At 42.8% G+C, this 20,330-nt stretch overlaps 5 protein-coding genes across 11 annotated transcripts in view; 1 reads left to right on the forward strand and 4 right to left on the reverse strand.

Annotated features, from left to right (window-relative positions):
* Window positions 1-3,188, reverse strand: part of Sdc (Syndecan) — a 178,873-nt gene extending 175,685 nt beyond the window's left edge. The window contains exon 1 of the mRNA XM_078177069.1: window positions 2,930-3,188. Coding sequence (XP_078033195.1) covers window positions 2,930-3,001 — 72 coding nt within the window. The 5' untranslated portion in view covers window positions 3,002-3,188. The remainder of the gene's footprint in view (window positions 1-2,929) is intronic.
* A 667-nt stretch (window positions 3,189-3,855) lies between these two features.
* Window positions 3,856-4,435, reverse strand: LOC144467722 (uncharacterized). The gene is made up of 3 exons (XM_078176636.1): window positions 4,392-4,435; window positions 4,195-4,288; window positions 3,856-4,132 (listed from the first exon to the last, which is right to left on the reverse strand). Exons 1-3 carry the CDS (start codon window positions 4,433-4,435, stop codon window positions 3,959-3,961), a joined length of 312 nt encoding a protein of 103 aa, XP_078032762.1. The 3' UTR covers window positions 3,856-3,958.
* Window positions 4,436-4,647: 212 nt separating this feature from the next.
* LOC144467825 (ATPase inhibitor mai-2, mitochondrial-like) lies at window positions 4,648-5,824 on the reverse strand. The gene is made up of 3 exons (XM_078176791.1): window positions 5,662-5,824; window positions 5,074-5,206; window positions 4,648-4,973 (listed from the first exon to the last, which is right to left on the reverse strand). Exons 1-3 carry the CDS (start codon window positions 5,706-5,708, stop codon window positions 4,842-4,844), a joined length of 312 nt encoding a protein of 103 aa, XP_078032917.1. The 5' UTR covers window positions 5,709-5,824; the 3' UTR covers window positions 4,648-4,841.
* A 127-nt stretch (window positions 5,825-5,951) lies between these two features.
* LOC144467823 (uncharacterized) lies at window positions 5,952-10,065 on the reverse strand. Of its 6 annotated transcripts, XM_078176785.1 has the most exons (6): window positions 9,086-10,065; window positions 8,702-8,897; window positions 7,350-8,116; window positions 6,581-6,956; window positions 6,220-6,517; window positions 5,952-6,115 (listed from the first exon to the last, which is right to left on the reverse strand). In XM_078176785.1, exons 3-6 carry the CDS (start codon window positions 7,632-7,634, stop codon window positions 6,085-6,087), a joined length of 990 nt encoding a protein of 329 aa, XP_078032911.1. In that variant the 5' UTR covers window positions 7,635-8,116; window positions 8,702-8,897; window positions 9,086-10,065; the 3' UTR covers window positions 5,952-6,084. The 6 variants fall into 6 exon arrangements, with proteins under 6 accessions (XP_078032911.1, XP_078032916.1, XP_078032914.1 ...); XM_078176790.1 differs by lacking the exon at window positions 8,702-8,897; XM_078176788.1 differs by having other exon boundaries at window positions 7,350-8,113; window positions 8,874-10,065.
* Window positions 10,066-12,322: 2,257 nt separating this feature from the next.
* Window positions 12,323-19,882, forward strand: Bw (brown). Of its 2 annotated transcripts, none has more exons than XM_078176810.1 (14): window positions 12,323-12,840; window positions 13,520-13,682; window positions 13,756-13,804; window positions 14,111-14,160; window positions 14,612-14,745; window positions 16,288-16,440; window positions 16,553-16,791; window positions 17,205-17,301; window positions 17,366-17,614; window positions 18,079-18,312; window positions 18,544-18,679; window positions 19,021-19,126; window positions 19,474-19,574; window positions 19,647-19,882. In XM_078176810.1, the coding sequence occupies exons 1-14, from the start codon at window positions 12,772-12,774 to the stop codon at window positions 19,826-19,828; spliced, it is 1,962 nt and encodes a 653-aa protein (XP_078032936.1). In that variant the 5' UTR covers window positions 12,323-12,771; the 3' UTR covers window positions 19,829-19,882. The 2 variants fall into 2 exon arrangements, with proteins under 2 accessions (XP_078032936.1, XP_078032937.1); XM_078176811.1 differs by lacking the exon at window positions 12,323-12,840 and adding an exon at window positions 13,278-13,453.
* Window positions 19,883-20,330: the final 448 nt, after the last annotated feature.

A 20,330-nucleotide genomic window follows, 5' to 3' on the forward strand; every position in this document is an offset into this window, starting at 1 on the left:
CATCGGATATTATTCACGAGATTCGAAGCCGCATCCGCGACCGCGGGATTCGACGGAACACCGCAACCGTACCTATCCGAAAACGGCGCGAGAGACCGTTGCAACAAAATCGCAACCGCGGCCGCATTCGGCCAATAGAACGATCCCGTGGCCGCAACCGCGCGCGGGAATGAAACAAAACTGGAACCGCAACCGCGATCGGCCGATCCAGCAACATTCGGAACGCGGAACCGCAATCGCGTCCGCTAATCCAACAAAATTCCGCTAATCTAGCAACCTCTGTAACCGCAACCGCACTCGCGAATCTAATAAAATCGAACGGTCCGCATTTCCAGCCGAATACGCGCGGCGGCCCGATCGCCGCCGTCACTTTATATTCCGCAATTTATCTTCCGCGAGAATGAATCTGCGACCTACCACGAAATTCTAGATGCAGTAGGATCCCGATTATACGCTACTTCGATGTTCGGAATCATCTACGGAGCAAATACATTCCACGTGTAACCGACTGAATATACAGGGTGGAAGATACTATACTTTTATGTCGATGGAGATTTATTTAATAAAATTGTCGCAAGGATAAAAAGATTTCGACTGTTTACAGAGAAAAATTACTTTAAGGTTTCCATCATTTTTAAATATATTATTTACAATAGTCACATATTTTATAATTAAGTATGGAATAAATAAGAGAAACCTAAAGATTAACTAAGAAAATATGTCATTGTTCAGTGAAGAACGGTCTTAATTTTTCGTTGCTTTATTTACCCTTTGCACTCGAGTGGCGACTCTGCGGTGCCATTAAAATTGTTGTAACAAGATATAAAATTATTCTTATAGATATCACCAAAGTTTAGATTGAAGAATTTATTGAAAGTGTAATTGTTATATGAGTCACGAGACTTAATTTTATATGCATAGAATGAATTTTGTTATATAAAAGGGAAATATTAGAAGCCAGAAAAATTATATCAGATTTCCAGTTAAGATCGCTTCCAGTGCAAAGGGTTAATTGCATTCGATTGTACAATATAAAAGTACTGTACCCTATTTCATCACGTCATTTTTATTGTAAATATTTAAGGTTTACGGTCTAGCCGGAGATTGAAAAGAAGTATAATAACTGTGTAAATGATACTTTAATGTTCCCGATATTTATACGCAGGCTATTCTGTGCGCTGCACCGTCGGGCAATACAGGAGCCGCCGGCCGGGACTTCGATTATACTAATCACGGAGCGAGTTCTCCTTACAAGGTTCGATTCGACCTACAAGCACCCGTTTTATTATTTCTTAACGTGCCCTAAGTGCGGCCATTTTGCGTCTTGAATAAAACGTGAACGCCACGCGCGCAAACGGAAGGGGTATATTAAAGAAACCGGACAGAGGGGTTGGAACGGGTTGAAGGCGGGTAGGAGAAGAAAAAAAGAAGGGTGAAAATAAATTCAACTGCTTCCCGCGAGTGTGTACGTAAGTGCATTCTCGTCAAGAATTCTGACCTTGTTATTTACGAGTTGGCGAGGTCTAGGGGGGGAGAGATTCACGAGCGTGCCTCGAATGGAGCTGCCCTCAAAAACCGAGGGTCGATGAATGCAAACAAATCCTCGGGCCATGAGTCACTAATCCCAAACTTATGGTTGCGAGACGGAACAAGAAAAATTCTACCGAAAAACAAACACGTAACTGCGCCTCGATCGATACCCAAACAATGCTTGCACTTCGTTGTAAAATATCCAGTCCGTGTTATTTATGCAAAATATAATATTATAGATTTATCCCCACCACGACGTGCACCGTTGTATCGATGCACACGCTGCATCGTTCCGGCCAAAGTGTTATATTGTTCTACTATTACTATGCTCAAATTATTAACGCTTTGTACTCGAATCTATTTTAACTAAAAAAACTGAGACATTTCTTCTGACAAATAGTGCTCCAATTTCATATGATTTATTTTATCTATCGACTTATACAACTCTTATATTTTTAAAGATGTTTTAAATGTGATAGAATTTAGTAGGATTAACATTATTTTCGGATTAAAGATGCGGGAGATGTTTATTTCACAAGTTAGAAATATTTCTCCGAAATAAAGGTCTGTTGATTGACATTTTCTAATTTGCGATAAACAATGTTACCGCACAATAACGTTATTTAATTTCCAGGTAGAGCTACCTCGAAACAGCGTGTCCATACCGTGGACCATTGAAAGCCGCAGACAATAAATTCGCTGTAATTCAAAGCGTCGAGCAATAAATGGCACGTAAGAATGGTCCTAGAAAGGTATCGGACCTTCTGAGAACCGATAATTAACGGGAAACCGTGTCGGCCAGCCGACCAACCGTCGCCCCAACTACCCATACGCCGCTGTCTGTTGAGTAAACAAAATCCACGCAATTCGCAGCGAGGTGTAAACAACGGGAGGAAGCTGGGGAAGTTGGTATGCGGAAACGGGAAAATACCGAAAGAAATGGCAAATAAAACATTGCACGCTAAACAACACGGAGTACGAGTGTAACGGATAAATATCCCTACACAGACGTTTGTTGTCAGCTGTCAACAATCGTGCCGATGCTACATCAAGCTACAAATTATTCGAAAATATTTCACTGGTGCACGGCGCACGGTGAATGTACTAATGGAAATTTATGGTCTGAAAAATTGTATTCTTCGTGGGTAACTGAAAGACGAAGGGATGCTTGAAGATTTTTTATCTCTGTGTACAAGTGCGTTTACACGGGATCTTGAACAGAAGCGCATCGGGAAACAGACGATCGAGCGTCCGAAATATTTATCGAACGCGCGCGTTCGACGGCATCGGGACCGAGATCCCGTTCCATGGGATATCACGGCTCGTATAGAACGAGATTGAAAATTGTGTCGGAGAGATCGTAACAGGAACAGAGAAAGATGAAAGGAACAGCACTCACCTCGGTAGCGGCGTTGCATCCCGCGAGAATGACGGCCGTGCTGATCAGAATCCAGTATATCCTCGGTTGCATTTTGTCCTCTCTGGTTGCCGCTCTGTGGGCCCGTTCACGAGCCCCCTGCCTCGATCGACACCGCGCTCACCGCTCCCGAAAACCCAAACGAAAAAGGTACGCCGTACGTCCAAGGCAGGAACAAACCACCAAAAAAATCCACCGGAGCAACAACGCGACACACACCACACTGATCGATGAACCGCGAGACACTGAGGGCGCGTCGATCGGCCGCTTTCGTCGCTCGCTGTCGCCGCCATTTTGGGATGAATGCGCGCGCCGCGCGGCGGCGAACGTGTCAACTATTCGCCAGCGACGCCGCGCGAAATTCAAATCGTTCCTACTTCAACACCCTCTATTCTGCAATATAAAACAAAAACGTTAAAACACCCGTTCGAACTTGAATTTTCTCTATTTACATTAAGATCGATTCAAAGGTATTTAGCGACATAAAAAACATTCTCCTCTACATCAAATCTATAAAGTTGTACGAATGGTTATAATGATGTTGTCCTCTTCTTTTGAAAAGTTCATTTATATTAACCCTTTTCACTCGAAGTTATTTTAACTGGAAATCTATAATATTTTTTCTAGCTTACAGTGTCTCTATTATATGTGACATAGTGCATTTTATGCATATGTAATCAACGATTTCTTAAATATAAACTTTTTTAGTATAAAGATTATTTTCGTGCGTGATAGAAAAACCTTAGCGGTGCCTCAACGTCGAAGGGTTAAAATAGCATATTAAAATTAATCATAATTAAATGAAATAAATAAAGAAAGGTTACACGTGTTATAGTAATCTTTCTGTATATCGATTTAACTGTATACACATTACAAATACATTTCTTGTCAAAAAACAAATTTCGCCATAGTCATTTAGTAAACGGAATATTATAATATAAAATGCATTTGGTAGACTTGTACAGTGGCTGCGAAAATCGAAGGCTATTCATCGAATAAATGAACAGGGTTCTATTTTTTATCGCTAGCTGATAAATCTTTTTCGAGGCCTTTCAAAAACCGAAGATTTTCGTTGATGTTGCGATTATATTCATCCATCTTGTTACGCATTACTTTCAGTTCGTCTTGCATGCATTTCACCTCCTCTTGCAACTTTTGTTTCAATATCTCTAGTAATTCTTTATCCTGCGTAGCGTGATTAATTAAAATCTTTCTCTGAACGGATTGTCATTTTTCAAAAATAATACCTGCTTATAATAATAATCGGCTTCGAATGCAATATTGTCGTTCGACGTTTTGTTAGTACTGGAATCGCTGTATTTACTCGTTAAGAATCTGGAGCTAATGCAAAAAATGAAATTTTTTAGCGATTACGATCGAAAAGTAAACTTAACCGCAAATGATAACAGTCGCAGTCAATACGGATTTACGAGGCATGCCGTACCTGACGACTTGAGACGTTAATGTCCGGAAAGTGTGTCGCAACATTTTGTACGGTAGAAAGAAAAAATATTAATTTTTAAGTAGAGAATGTGGTTTTTGAACAGTTAAATGTGACAGAAATTTTGTTGCTTTCTGTCACGAACAGGAAAACAGTTGAATACGAATGCCAGAGAAAAATAATCGATGTTTATCGGGCGATTTCACGCGCAATATGATAAACTAGCTTATTATACTTTGGTATATCAAAAACACTAAAATAAACGGCTGCATTTTTTTATTTAATAAGTAATAAAATCAATGATAGTTTACTATATCACTTAACATTGTAATTAAAAAGAAAAAAAGTACAGTCATGATTATATCTACCGCTGTTACTATCTCCAAAGCTTAACAATTATATCGTTATGAAGGACAGTTTGAAGGATTTTTGGAACAGTACACCTCACACAGCTCATTTGTTGCTCATATCGGTGATTCTCTGTTTGTGGCGGTTTATAGCTTCTTGATGACGCTTGATCTGTTCCTCGTGGAACGAAATCTCATCGTGGAGGTCCTCTTTCAGTTTTCTGAATTGTTCTTTTTGCTAAAAAGAAAGAATATTACATATAAGTCTTTGTAACTGAATAGTAGATATAAAAATATGCTTTAATATGTCACTGCTGAATCAGATTATAACAACTAACCAAATTATAGAAATACTGGTCTTCGTGGGCTGCTTCCATTTTACCAAAGGATCCACCTGCATCACGGATGCTACCACCACCGCCACCACCTTTACCAGCTCCAGATCCAGGTTCGCCACTCATTCTTGCATGGCTGTAACACCCAACAAAACGGCTCAATTAGTGCCTTGTAATTGTACTACCCACAGAAACTCCAAGGTGGCACTGGCAAAGTTAAAAATACTCAGTGTGCGGTTATATCGTCAACGCATATAGTTGCAGTGCGCAATTGATTTAAATTCTATCACAATAATGTGTAGGTATTACATAATTTTCGTGCACATAGACGAGTTGCGGCAAGTACTGCATGCCGCGAACAAAAATTTGCAAAAGAAATCTCAACAGATCGTATACCGATTATTTGAATAAATTGCTGCGGAAAAACAGCTGAGGAATGTCAAACTTGAATGTGTAGAACGTATAATTGAACAATATCACAAAAGAACGCGATAAAAGCCGGGCTCGGATCGAACAACCGCGGCGCAGTGAAAGAACAATGTATACGTGTAATTTATTAATACAAATATCGCGAAACGTATTCCTTTATACCTTAATGAAGCCATATTCCGTGAAAAGCTCGCAATAGCGCGTTGCATTGTTCTCGGTAGAAAATAGAAACAAGTACTGTGGGTTAAAATAGAGATGAGAAATCGAAGAATGTCGCTGTACCAATGTATAAGATAGACTGTAGACTACGGCTATATTTTGTTCCGGAGGCACAGTAAGTGCGAGAGGACTTCGTGTCGCCCTCTCCTGCAATAGTTTCACATACCAACATGGTGGCGCTCGCAATGGCGGCAATATTAATTCAAATTCTTCCATGGAACCGTTCGATCCCCTTTCCCGCTGCATTTCTCAACACGATATATAAAAATACGACACCTTCTCATGCACAGGCGACAAATAAATCCGCACAAGTAATAACACGAAAACTGCAGCATCGTTGCACCGGATAAGTCAACGATTGATATCTCAGTATTTAAACAAACTTATTGGTACAGCGCTGTATATTGGATAAACAAAATTACTTAATAATTTTGTTCAGTCTCACGTCTCATTTCCTCATTTCCTAATGAGGAAAAATTACACGAGAAATAAAAATGATACCTGCTTTTATAGTCCGCCGCCTGCCTCTCAGCCAGTTGCCTCTTAATTTCTGAGGTTTTTAGCTCGTTCATCGCTACTTGCTTTTTTAATTCTACAAGTTCCAGCTCTGCGTTTAACACTTGGATCTTCAGCATGCGTTGTTGACACTCCAATTGATCGATTTTATCCTCGGATTTATCGACGTTATTCACCGATTCGTTGACATTGATCTCAGGTTCATCAACCATGTCCTCAAATGGATCGACATTGTCCTTGGCTCGATCGATCCTGTTCGTCGAATTCTGCATCCCGGATAGATCTAGCAGACGAGAACTCGATGAAAACGAGTTCCAATTGTTATTATTAAACATCCAAAGTTTACCTAATTTGGAAATCGAGTTGTCTTCGGCCTCCGGATCATCCAGACTCCTCTGGGATAAGCCGGCCTGGTTCTCCTCGATGGAGTTGCCATCGTCGCTGTTTATTTCGACTTTGATCATGTTCGCTGACGTTTCCGGAGTGGACGTCGCCAAATTCTCCAAGGCCGATTCGTTCATCGAGAACGACGTCGAGTTCACCGGTAACGACATCGAGTTCACTGTATTCATCAGCGAATTCGTCGACGAGTCCGCGGTATGCAGATTGTTCTCAAACGAACAGCAGTTACGTTTGCGGCCCTTGCCCATCAATTTCCAAACTTCTAACGATAGATTCGATGGCAGATACTTCTCTGCACGCAAGACTCCCAATTTCTTCACCTGAGAACGCAACGGGAATTTTAACACTAAATCGTGGAGGTGTCAGAAATGTTTTAACTAAATCTACCGATCACTGAAAGTAACTTATGTCGCTTCATAACGATCAAACGACTGTAATCAATTATATCTGTCGCTATTTTGTTATAATCTATACTTAGATCAAGAAATCTTTTCAATAATTTTCTAGAAAAATGTTTATCTGATTTTAACAACTTTAAAATAAAAAAGTTTGAAATATTTTATATATATTAATATTTATATATATTAATATTTATATATATTAATATTTATATATATTAAAATTTATATATATTAAAATTTATATATATTATAATTACTGTATAGTACTAGAAACTGCCGATTAAGTAATAAAAACTCGATTTAATTACTTACCGCGTCGTTATGAATGCGCACTTCCTGCCTAGCTTGTGCTTTCATCCTTCTCCACTGCTGCTTGATCCTGGGTATGTCCCGTTCCGTGGGGAACTTCCCCAGGAAATCGTTGTATATTATACACCAAGCTTGATTCTTCATGGCTGTGGCGGCCGCGTCGATCCTCTTGTTGAGGATCGCGGGAGCATGTGCCCTGATCAAGACGAAAAGAGCTTGTTTCTCTTTCGGGAGCCAATTTTGAGTCCGCTCCCTCCTTTTTGCGAATGTTTCATAGGACGACGACATTGTGCACTACTTCACCGATCTTCCCACTTCCACCTTCCTTTTTGGCGCGATCGACAGATCCCGCTAATTTTTGCGGACAAAGACTCGATTTGCGTTGTTTTCACTTCAAGTTCTAAACACGGACTGTTTGGTCTACTATATGTGTCACAGAAGTATCTGACATCCGTATGCACCTTTGTTCTTAAGTAGTTAATTGTAAGAAGCAGGTATTGGGAGCATAGAAGGGTCTTTTATGACTACCCTTACCGATTAACGAACCTGACATTGGTTAGGCGACAGTAATATGGAGTTCTATAAATGTTACGTCTCCCGAACATCGTATTACATTATGGACAGAGCGAGCAAAGAATTTGCGTCAAGTTTTGCCGAAAACTTGGTCACGCCTATTCGGAAACATAACGTGGAATTCTTCAGCATCGTAGAAGCTGCTAGCCATAAAATGAAAGAGCTTCCAGGGCCGTTTCGAGAAGGTGGATCGACTGCTGGAAAAAAATTGTAGCGTCAAAAGGACTTCGAAGATGACGCCATGAGAATCATCCCGGAATAGGTATGTTTTAAAATAGAAACGGTCGGATACTATTGGGGCTGATCCATAACGTGTCCTCGGTAGCGATGGACCTCGGTTCGCGTGTGCGTTACTTTTCGAGGATCATATTTGGCTCACGTGACTATCGGCCATATTCGTAGTCGAGTCTAAGGTATAAGAACGCCTTAAGCATGGCTTAAAGCGCCACCTAGGTTCATAGTTGACTCTTGAGAATTTTCTTAAAGCGATCATGTAAACAATACTCGACTATGAATGCGGTTCTATAAAGACTCATTTAAAAATACAAATCTTTAAACACTGTATAATTAACACTTCTCCTTGTATACACCACCAAAATGTCTAAGATATTGCACGTTATTATACTTTGTACACCATCTCACAGCATATGGATCTTAAAATTATATAAATAGAATAACCAATCATGCTAACTCTGTACACGTGAAAATAGATATAATTGAGCAATTCCTGGAAGGTTTAAAATTATCGTTACAGCATATTGTACAATAATCGTTTTACTAACCTCTACAAGCGATAATATTTTCTTTTGTTTTTTTTCCTATGTATTACCTTCTCTTGCGCTAAAGGACTTTTCCCGTGATTAAATGAATTGAATGAAAATCATCCGAATTGATTTTAGTGAGCAGTATACATTGTAGTTCGAGACTGTTTAAAACGCGACATCTCTTCTTTACCTAATCGTGAAAAAACTCGACAGACTTTCCGTCTATGTTAATCCAACAGCCAACGGTTGATCGATGATTAACCGCGTGCACCACGTTTGTTTTTATCAAGTCCCGCACGGGAATGAAAATTGATATTAATCGTACATCTGGATTAATTGTGATTGCCAAATATCGATAGTACAGAAACAGAATGTTACTTCGATTAAAAACAGACGACTAACTTTCATACTTAGTGCAATCTGTTTGAGAACCTCGCAGCAAGTTAGACACGACGTTACAATGCAAGGGGTTAAACTGTTTTACCGACGCAGACACGTTCGTGTATAGACACAGTATTCACGCCGGGGGTGCTCGTGAGAGATCTAGGAGTGAAGAAATCTGATCCCCCCTGTCAGGGGTTTGGATCCATAGCGCCGAGGATCGATCACACTCTCGGACGATTTCCTCTGCTTCCCAAGATCGCGTTGTCCATTCGGAACAATCGTTACCGGACGTTTCACGCGCGCTATTCCATTTGCACTGCGATGCAAGGCTACGGTAGATACGACCGATCGAATATAAAAATTGAATCGCGTTCGAAAACTTTCGTCGGAGGAACAACACTTTCAACTTCCGATGCTCGGCGAACTTTTTCACCGCGAAGTGAATCTTTCTCGCTCGCGTGCCAAAGTTCTCGACGGTTGCGAGGGGGGTTGATTAAGAAAAAATCAGTACGGGAGACCGTGCGTGCAGACAAATAATAATTACCGCGGTACGGTTCTATGGACTTGTACACGATAGCGGTTCGAGCTTTCGGATCGCCTCGGCGAATCGATATAGTTGGGGCAGCGAACTAAACGGGCAAAAGCGGGGTGAACCGGGGTCGAACCGGGTGAAAGAGAAGAGCTATAACGGTCAGGGGAAAAAAGAGGCCAGTACTGGATTAAGAGCTTTCGCGGGGAAGCTTCGCGTGCATTTTTTGAACGACCGTGAGATGCGTGGGCGAACGATTCGACCGGAGGAGACCCGGAAGTCGGTGGACTACGGCGTGGCGCGATACTACGCGAAGCTCGGCTAAACCTGAACTAAAGAACGACTAAACGTCGGCCATTTTGGCACGGTACTAGCTAGGCGCTCGATATTAACAAATCCTCGATTCCGAGCCGAGAGGGAGCGTCGCTTCGCTGGTGGGACAGGGAATGACGAAGGCGAAACCCGTGGGAGGGGTGGAGGAAAGGGCGTGTGAATCAGAGGGGGAGAGTGTAGGAACGAGAGAAAGAGACGGTGAGAGATCGGAGAGAGAGAGAAAGAGTGAGACGTGGAAGAAGCGAGAGAGAGAAAGACGCGCATGGAAGAAGTGAGAAAGAGAAAGATGCGGGTGGAAGTAGTGAGAGAAAGAGAGGCGCACATGGCAGAAGGGAGAGAGAGAGAGACGCATGTTGAGGGAGAAAGAGAGAGAGAGAGAGAGAGAGAAAGGGAACTAGCGTTCCGCGCAACGCAAACATTGTTTCGTTTCATTTCGTGATACCGCGTGGAATCATATTGCGCAGATTCCGATATTTCCATCGTTTTATTGCCCCCGATCACCCTCCCCCTTTCTGTCTTCGATTCTCATCCATTGTACTCGTCGACATTTCCCGATTGCCCGATCATTGATCTTAATCTTCCGAAGCTCTGCATTTTTGCTTCATCCCCCAAAAAAAGTTCAACCGGAACTTTTTTAAAGTCGAGATAAAAAATTATAATACTCTGCTTGCACGTTGTTCTGAATTTGTTTCGCTTACTACCGCCAGATATTTATTAAAAAGAAAATAGAGTAACGGTCGTCCTGTTGATTTATTTTTGGACATAATTAACTTTGTATTTATCAAGTAGATCATATTAATTTCTTTTATTTTTTAATAAAAGAAAAATTTTAGAATTTTATTAAGAAATAAAAGAAATAAAAGAACAAAAAAGTTGAATATATCTCATTCGATAAATATAAAGTTAATGTTTTAATGCAACTATGTATTTTGATATTTTACATTTTTGATGGTTTTCGATTTGGCAATCGTGTTAAACATTACTCTAGAAGTCCGTAAAGCCGGTACATATTAGCTCATTAAGTATGAAATGCATACTTTATAATTTTACCATGAAATCTATCCATTTTATACTTAATGACCTAATTTATTGGCTCGAGCAACTGACAGAACTATTGCGAAAGAAACGTCTCGCATACGCGTATCGTAATTTTTAAAATAAAACTACCGACTTGTACGGGGAAATATACCGTACAATTTAAACATGTTGCGATTGCACTCGCCGAAATTTTGTGCACACCACCTGGCCGTGGGGGGCGGTTCTGTTCTCCGACCGTTGCTCAGGCGTTCGCGGTTAATGAAAACGTTTTTACCTAAGCGAAAGGCTCGCGCGACGCGCAAAAACAATATATGCGCACGGCAAATTTCAGTTAAACAATTCGCCGACGGGTTGCGTTTTGTTAGATATGTACGTATCAAATAATTCTCCCTCGGACTCCCCTTCCCTGAATAAATAAACTGCAACGAAGCCGCGGCCGCGCGCGCGCGCGCATACATAAATGAAACATGCCCAGGCTGTTTTCGTTTACCGCGAAACCGCGTATCCATGCTGTTTTTTACGATATGCATTTCGGTTTTATCAATATTGTTTGCCGTCGGTTCGAATCGTAACGCGTTTGTTTTTCGGCCGGCGATCTGCTCGGTGCATCATCGATTCGATGAAATTCCGAATTGTTAAGTCATTTAATTTCAATTCGTTTAACACGCCGACACAATCGATTACCAAATGCTTTATAAAGAAGGTTAAATTGATTTAGATCTTGCGCCATTTTTACTATACCGTAAGCTTGAACTGGGAAATTAGAGAATAGTTAATTTAAGTAGTTTTTCTTCTAAAGAAATATATATTAATGGAAGAAGTTTTAATCGTTGTAACTGCGAAAAAAATAATTTGCACTCGAAGAAATCCCAACTATAATTTCAAAATACATTTTTTAACCTACAGTATTATCATTTCATACGATCTAATGCATTTTATGTATATGTAATAAAGTCTTATGATTCATACAACTGCTGAGCTTTTAGCAGTTTTTTGAACCATAAAAAAATTTAGCAATGTAAAAATGATTTTGATATAACCATTTTTAACGGTGACTCGGAGTTACCGCGTTCGAGTGGAGAGGGTTAAAATAGCAATACCAGGGGTAGATCGTCGCGCATCTCTCATCGATCCGCCGCTAGGAAAATTTCAAAAAACAATAGAGAAACGATCTATTTTCGCGACGATAGCTAGGCAGGGGACTTTCTGTTCCCCGGAGAGTATGAAATCCCTGCCGGTATGCGTAAAAGCGTTGACTGGTTGCGGATCGGTGCAAAAGCCGAGTGAAGCGGAGCGGCGTAATCCTTCCATTCGCGAGCTTCTTCGTCGCGCCACGGTTTCGTTGTGTAACAACCAGCCACCGTTCCATGTGCAAGAGACACACACGGTTGTCTCTTCCCTCGCAAAACCGCTCGCAACGGTGTCGTATTGTCGCGAATAACGCTCGCCTCCGGTTACCATAAGTCCAGTCAGGGCCCCACAGCTTGGACGCGAAGCCTAAACAACCGCGATCTTCCGCGGACCGATCGAGTCTCGCAAGCGTTTCCCTTCGGGAAACCGCTCGTTTCGCCTAATCGTGGACGGTCACCATCGGGCAGGTTCTTTTCCGCGACGGGTTGCGTAACGCGTGTGTCGACAGAACGAACTCACGAACGGCAATCAATGGCGGGTCTCATCAAGGTTCGCCGGGAAGCAGTGCAATCAAACGGGAAACGATTCTATTCGTTTGTTCGACGTCGATCGCGCACGGCATGATCCGAGTGATTAGGTTCGGTTGAGGATCGGCCGTTTTGTGGATCGTCGGATGTACGGGTACCGTACGGCTGGGTTCTCGAATTTCATCCTCGGGATGGTTCTCTTCCACACCGTTAGCGTAAGTGATGGATAGTAAAACGAAATTTCATTTGATACACGACTGTGCGCGACCATCGCTCGCGTGGTTGCGGTTTGAGGTTGCAGGACCTCGCGTGACCCCTTCCGATTTTTTTCGCGCGCCCCAAGGACGGAGAGGAATCGACGCGCAGACGGATCAATCGATCGTTCGACCGAATTACATAAATAATAAAACGACCAACGATTGCGCCAGCCGGACCAATATGGCGACCAAGCGAACCGGACCTGTACTTTATGTAACCATAGCTGACCTACAGCTACGACAACGCGGTGGAAGGGCTCCAATGATCACGGCCGGCTAGAATTCCTCTGTAATTACTGGCTGCTTACGCGACCGTGAGAGACAGACGCGTCTTTCGTCCGCGCTTTTCCCATTTTTCTCGGCTGATTCGTTATCGCGATCTCCGGCCGGTGAGACGCTTCGATTCACCGCGAAGATTTATGCCCCGATATAACGTCATGCTCGCCGGAAAGCGTTCAATTAACGTCGCGATAAACAATTTTCCGCAATCGTACCCGCGTCGCCGTGGAAGACGTAACTTTCTCGGGAATCGTTCCGCCGTCGCGAATTTCTTCCAGCGAACCGGTCTACGGTAAACAAGATTAACCGCGAATCTCTTTTCCCTCGACGCGGAATTAGCTGTTGCGCGTTGTTCCAGATGAACGCGAGGGTGCAGTACCACCCGTTGCCGCGTACATTGCCGAACGACTTGTGCCTGACTTGGAGGAACATCTCGTACACGACCCAGAAAAAGTGCAATGGCGGTTTTAAGGCGATGTTCGGCCTGCAGCGCACCGAATACGTCACACTCTTGAAAGAAGGTAGTAGACGATCGATCCGAATCGTGTACCGCGAAGAGATCCTTCTCTGACCACCTGCTGTTTCGCGTTTCAGTCAGCGGTGTAGTTAATTCGGGGATGCTGATGGCCATCATGGGACCAAGGTAATTTCCACGGGGCATTGCGAACGCCTCGAGACTGCGGCGTTCTCTCGGGAAAAACGATATTTCGAGTAACTCCCAACGCGCGGAGCCAATGGACCGAACGGCACGCAAGTTTTCCATTGTCGCGGTCAATCGGCTCTCTGCTCTTTCAGTTCCGCCACTTTTAGTGTCGATGGTCTCCTGCGAAGGCAGAGATTCTATCGAGGACTCGGAATATATTGCGGGCGCTTAGTATGCCACAGGGTTGTTAATTGTTTCCAGCAGGACGAAAAGTTTCCTCGACTGAACGAACTTCTCGGTTTGCAGCGGCGCTGGGAAAACTACGTTGCTCGCGACGATCAGCCGGCGAGTCAAAGGTTCATACGTCGTTTAAAACAACACGATTATCGAACATTTCTCACACGAACATTTTAACATGTTTTAACACGGAATTGGCTCTAACAATTTGCTAACCACGACTAATATGTCTCTCCTCTGCTTTTTTTTCGTTCTCTCAACTCTTTATACTCTTTCGAATGTATCTGTTCTTTCAAGAATTTATGCTGTTTAAACTGTTCAAACTTTTAATAGTTTAAATTAAACAATTTTCACACTCGTTTCAATCTATACACTCTCCAATGCTTTATACATTTCCGAATCCACACGCACGCTCTTTCATATCTTCACGGTCTCCGGCACTCCCTTTGAGCTCTCCGACTAAACGTTCATCCATTCCGGACACATTAAACCGACTTCTAACGCTGACAAATGACAAGCCCTTCCCGGGGAAAATGCCGATCACGGAAAATCGAAATTTCTCGTTGACAGGCAGTGCGACGGGCGAGGTACTGCTGAACGGAAAGCCGATAGACACGGAGCAGATGATAAGGATATCGGGATTCGTTCCGCAAATGGACCTGGCGGTCGAGTCGCTGACTGTTCAAGAGCATATGGAGTTCATGGTTGGTTCCCTCCGTTAAACCACCCGCTAGCGACCAAATACGTAAATCATTTTAGATTTCCTATTGTTAGTAGATCGGCTAACCGTGATTCTAACGATTTTTTCGGAACTGAAGGATTTGTGAGTGATAAGGTTTTTGAATTAAATTTCTATTTGGTGACGTTTAACCAATCCCAGCGATTTATTAGTTATTCTGTGCAGGAGCCTTTTTTCGCAGCCTGATGCCTCCTGGGTCGCTTTCGTGGACGGTCGTGGCTAGGTCCGGGAGCCGATCGGGGTTTGCTTTAGATTTTTGTAATAAGAAAAGTTGACCGTAGCCACCAGCAAATTAACAAAGCTGTTGATCGGATATTTCGTTCTTCGTTTCTGCTGGTCAGCCGCGAAACGCGTGCTCCACCGTTAGGAGGTACCACTCACCCGTTTAACCGAACTGAGTGAGCCAGCGATATGACAACGCCGATGCTTTCTTGGAAAGACAAGGAACAATGCGCGACAAAATAATAGGACATCCCAAAATTTTTCGTTCAGATTACTGAATTAACCCTTTGCACTCGAGTGGCGCTTGTGAGGCGCCAATGAAATTGTTCTATCACGTTGCAAAATAATTTCTGTAGTAATCAAGTTTGCATTTTAAAAATTGTTAAGGTTATGTTACATTGATACGAACGATGAGAAATAATTATACACGTGTATAGAATGCACTTTGTTATATCAAATGGAAATATTAGAAGCCAGAGAAATTATTTCAGATTTTCTCTTGAAATGACTTCGAATGCAAAGGGTTAAGGACACCGTTTATATAGCTACATGCAAAACCTTTCTGTACATTATTCGTTCCGAGAAACACGAAAAATTCTGGGGTGTCCTATCATTTTGTCGCGCAGTGTAGACAAGAACAGCCGATGTCTCGTCGCGTATACCACGACGGTCGGCAAAAACGCGCCACGCAGATTCGGAACACATATCACCTCGAACCTTACGTTGACCGTTAAATTTCCCTTGTCCATTGTCTATTCTCCCGATTCTGATATCGGCTTTATTGTCCATAGTTTTTGCCGAGGTCGCCGAGTTTCAACGATCGCCGTGTCGAAGTTTTTCGACCGGGAGTCGTAACTCGAAACGTGCTCGGGCAAAAACTTTCACTCCGATAAAAACTTCGTATCGCTTTCGAGGACAAACCGCTTCGAAAATTAACGGGGATATTTGAACACCTATACAAATCTTTATCTTGAATCGACAAAATAACTTAACGTCGTTCAAACAATGGACAGTCGGAACTGTTCCATGGTTATAAAGACAGATCTTAGATTTTTATGAAAGATAAAGAAATTATCGATAACCACAGAAGTTAAATATAAACACAATGACAAGTCTTTGACTTGTTAATTTAAAAATACATAGAATCCAGTCTATTTATAAGAATATGAAGAATCGTTGAAGGAATCATAGTAAACGATCACCTTAGTACACCTGGTTGCTAGCATTAGGGTTGATACTGTCGATTTAGCGCACCAGTTTCATGAGAATTCTTTGTTATCGGAAGGCTTGCATGAAAATGGACAGAAGGGTTCGCTCGAACATACGAAGACAGCAGATCGCTGGTATGTTGGCAGAGCTGAATCTGGAAAAGTGCACGGGCAGCCGGCTGTCTGCGTTGTCCGGCGGCGAGAGAAGAAGAGTCACATTGGCCGTTCAAGTGAGCAATCAACGAACAGTAAAAAAAAACACGTTCCGCCGAAGGCTCGAGGAATCGAATCCGCCTGATCGCGTTGGTACGAAGTAGACACAGGTTAGGGAATGTTTTCTAGCTGCTGACCGAGCCCAGCATCCTGTTCTGCGACGAGCCGACCACAGGATTGGACAGCTACGGCGCTCTGACGGTCGTCAGGACACTCAGAGAGGTCGCAGCCAGAGGAAAAATCGTCATGTGCTCGGTACACCAGCCGGCTTCGGGTTTGCTCGACATTTTCCACGAGGTGCTTCTGCTTTCCGGCGGAAGGGTCGCGTTCCAGGGATCGTCCGTCGACGCCACTGAATTCTTCGACAGGTTCGACACTGCCATTTATTTCGAAGACGCGCGGTTCGCTTTTTACCCCTTTCGAGATGGATTACCATCTCATCTCGATTAAATATATTAGAATAATTCGTATTCTAATATATTTAATTATAAAAGACGTATACATTACGCTTAGTATATTTCACTAATATTTTAGTATATTCATATACGTTCTAAAGACCCTTTAGACATAATAATAAAGGTATATATAATAAAGTATAGAAAATAAAAATTATAAGAATATTATACACATAATAATATATAATAATAGAGATATAATAAAAGCTGGGTCGAGTCTATTCATAAAGCAGATTATGCATATTGAACCATTTCTGACGTCCCGACAGCCTCGAAAGTGTTAAATTTAGCAATATCGCCGAGAAAAACCGGCGTTTATTTTCCAGCCTGGATCTGAGATGCCCGCCGACCTTTAACTGCGCCGAGTTTTACGTCTCACAGTTGTCGATCGTCCGGGGAAAGGAGACCGAGAGCTACCACAAGGTAAAAAATAGATAACGGCGAAGCATGTACAAAGGGCTGATGGTACGTTCGCTTCCCCCCGCAGGTGAACTGGATCTGCGACCAGTACGAGAAGTCGAAGTACGGTCAAAACGTGTCGAAGCTGATCGAGTATTCGTGCAACGGCGTGCCGGACGCCAACCCACTGCCATTAATATTTTCCGACGTCCCGCCGGCGCCCATCGATTTCAAAAAGGCTCTGCCTCTCACGCAGATCGAGTGGCTCACCTGGAGGACCTACGTCGACTACAAAAGAAGCAGCACCGCGCTTCTGCTGCGATTCGTCACCTACCTGGTGAGTCGCCGCAAATATCCAATACAAAAAGGTAGACGGAAAAGCGAGACCGAACGAACCCTTATTCGGAACAACTCAAACACTAGTGAATCATGCGCGATGACGCGATGAATTGTTACTGTTTTATTACTTTGTGCCTCGTTTTTCTTCTGAAATACTAGGGAAGTTCAGAAGCTAATCGGTAGAAGTCCACTTCTCTTTGAAAATGAGTCACGCGGATGAATATCTCGATTTCTTTATAACCACGGAATTATTAAACAAAAAATACAAATAATAATGACCCTTGCTTACAAAAATGGTGCAAAATTACACTCGGGGCATTTCGGTGATCATTACAATACCATTTAAAGATACCGTTCGAGATCATACTGCTTCATTTATACTTCTCACCCCCTATCGACATCTCCCCTTTAATTATACCTTGAAGACGAATTTTTGAAAGCCGATAAACGTGTGGGTTCAAGCTCATAGGCCTGCTGATCGCGTCGCCGTACATCGGCATCACGGCGAAACGGATGAACCAGGGTGGGATACAGAACATGCAGGGTCTGTTGTACCTGGTGGTCGTCGAAACCGTGTTCACCTTTAATTACGCCGTCTTCTACACGTTCCCGCAAGAGTTGCCGTTGCTGCTGCGCGACATCGCCGGCGGACTTTACGGACCAGCACCGTATTACATCAGCAAAGTGGTGGTTCTGGTGAGAGAGAGAGAGAGAGAGAGAGAGAGAGAAAGAGAGTCGACCAATTGACGAGCTAAACCGAGTCTATCGACGCCTCATTTCAGAGACCTCGTTCCGATTATATTCAGTCGAATCCAAACTCCATTCCATCAACCGTATCGATCGAAATTCTACCTATTCAGATCGACGTATTTTAGCGCATTCGAATAGAAAGCTTTTTAGCTACATAGTATGCACTAACGTTTCTAGATGCCCGGAGCGATATTTCAGCCGCTGCTCTACTCGGTACTGATATTCAATATCACTGGACTGAACGGTGGATTCTTAGGATTCATCTACTTCGCACTGCCAGTAGTAATCTGCGCCATATCCGCGTCCGCTCTCGGTGAGGACTCGCAAATATACTATAACGCTTCGCCGGTTAAACTGTTCGCGACGTTTAGAGCAATTCCGTGCTTCGTTCAGTAATCTTTCGAAACATATTTTCCATAACATTTGTCGTAGACCTATTATTCGCTTTCTTATTGCGCCCAATGTGTCAGCAATTCATTTTATCTGATTTTATCTGAGATTGATCCAGCCGCCGCCTTGCGAGGCCCGTAAGCTTTCGATTTCATGCTCAACCTTCATACAACTCCATTTGTTCTGTAACCACTTTGCGATCTCTCGTGTAAAACATTCGTATTGTTATTTATCAGCGATCTAAAGTGATCCGTAATGAAACAGGTCTGCTTATATCGGCGTCATTCAAATCGGTGGACACGGCCTCGCTGTTCTCCGTGCCGCTCGACTTCCTTGGCCTAATGTTCTGCGGGATCTATCTGGATCTCGGGTAAGTGGAAACTGTCTTGACCAGTTAGCTGTTGCGACATCTTTGAAAAGCTTTTGCATGTATCGGAAAATATGAAAATTTATCTACGCGATGTACTTGCAATTTAAACAGCAGATTTTTGCAGTACAATGAATATATTCGTCACGATTTCCCTGCAGATTTTTATGCAGAATAAAAATAATCTGCATCAATTGTTTTACCTTTCTTAATAATATTAGTAAGACGTAACTAATGCAATAGTATTTTCTAATTGTTTCAAACCCTTATTAATAACAAAAAATATATCGTCATTTATTTATTACCGGTTTAAAAGCAGCTGCTCGATTAAGTTATATCTAAATTCACAGACACCTGGCTCCCGGAACCGCGTGGCTAAAGTACCTGTCCCAGTTCTACTACGGCTTGGAAGCGGTTTCCTTGACGCAGTGGTTACTAATCAGTCAGATAGGTATATTTCATCTCTTCGCAAATTCGGAAACGATTCCAAAAACTTCTCATACCGATTTTGCGTGTTTCAAAGATTGCTCCCCCGACCCGGAAGAGCCCTGCATATCCACGGGACTCGGAGTCCTGGAGAAGTATGGTTACCTACCAAACCACTACATGACAGATCTGATCGGCCTGCTGGTGATATTCGCCGTCAGTCATTTCGCCGGTTTCCTAATCATTCGTTACAGAAGCCGCAAGGAAGCTGTTTACTGACGCACCGGACATTATCAAATTTACGCAACACTTGTCTGTCATCTTGATATTTAAATAAACTATAATGATAAACGAACGAGCTCCGCCTATTCCTATATTACTGCCACCACCACTGCTACGCGACCCGTTATGCTAAGTCTCGGTGCAACGAGAAATCATTCATGTGAAATTACCATCTGAAGGGCGCACGGTAAAAAAATACCACGGGCAGGCGTGGAACGTGCAGCGTTGCTCCGCCCATTGTTCCACCGACTTCTCATCGAGACTTCGCCATTCGATGCTTCGAACACTATGCGACATGTTACGCTAACGTCGCCGTTTATCAAGGATTTATTCATGAGCAATTATAGACCGGAGGATGCGTGATTGCACAGTTTCATAAACGGACTTGAAACGCGTAACGAAGCACCGCCCTTTCGCACCCGTTATTGTTGTTAGACCACTCCCTAAGGATATATTCCCTCAAAAGTAGCCAGTGAAAATTCAGGCGTCACCCACAGGA

Source organism: Augochlora pura, chromosome 3, assembly GCF_028453695.1.
Source record: "Augochlora pura isolate Apur16 chromosome 3, APUR_v2.2.1, whole genome shotgun sequence".
NCBI classification, from domain to species: Eukaryota; Metazoa; Arthropoda; class Insecta; order Hymenoptera; family Halictidae; genus Augochlora; species Augochlora pura.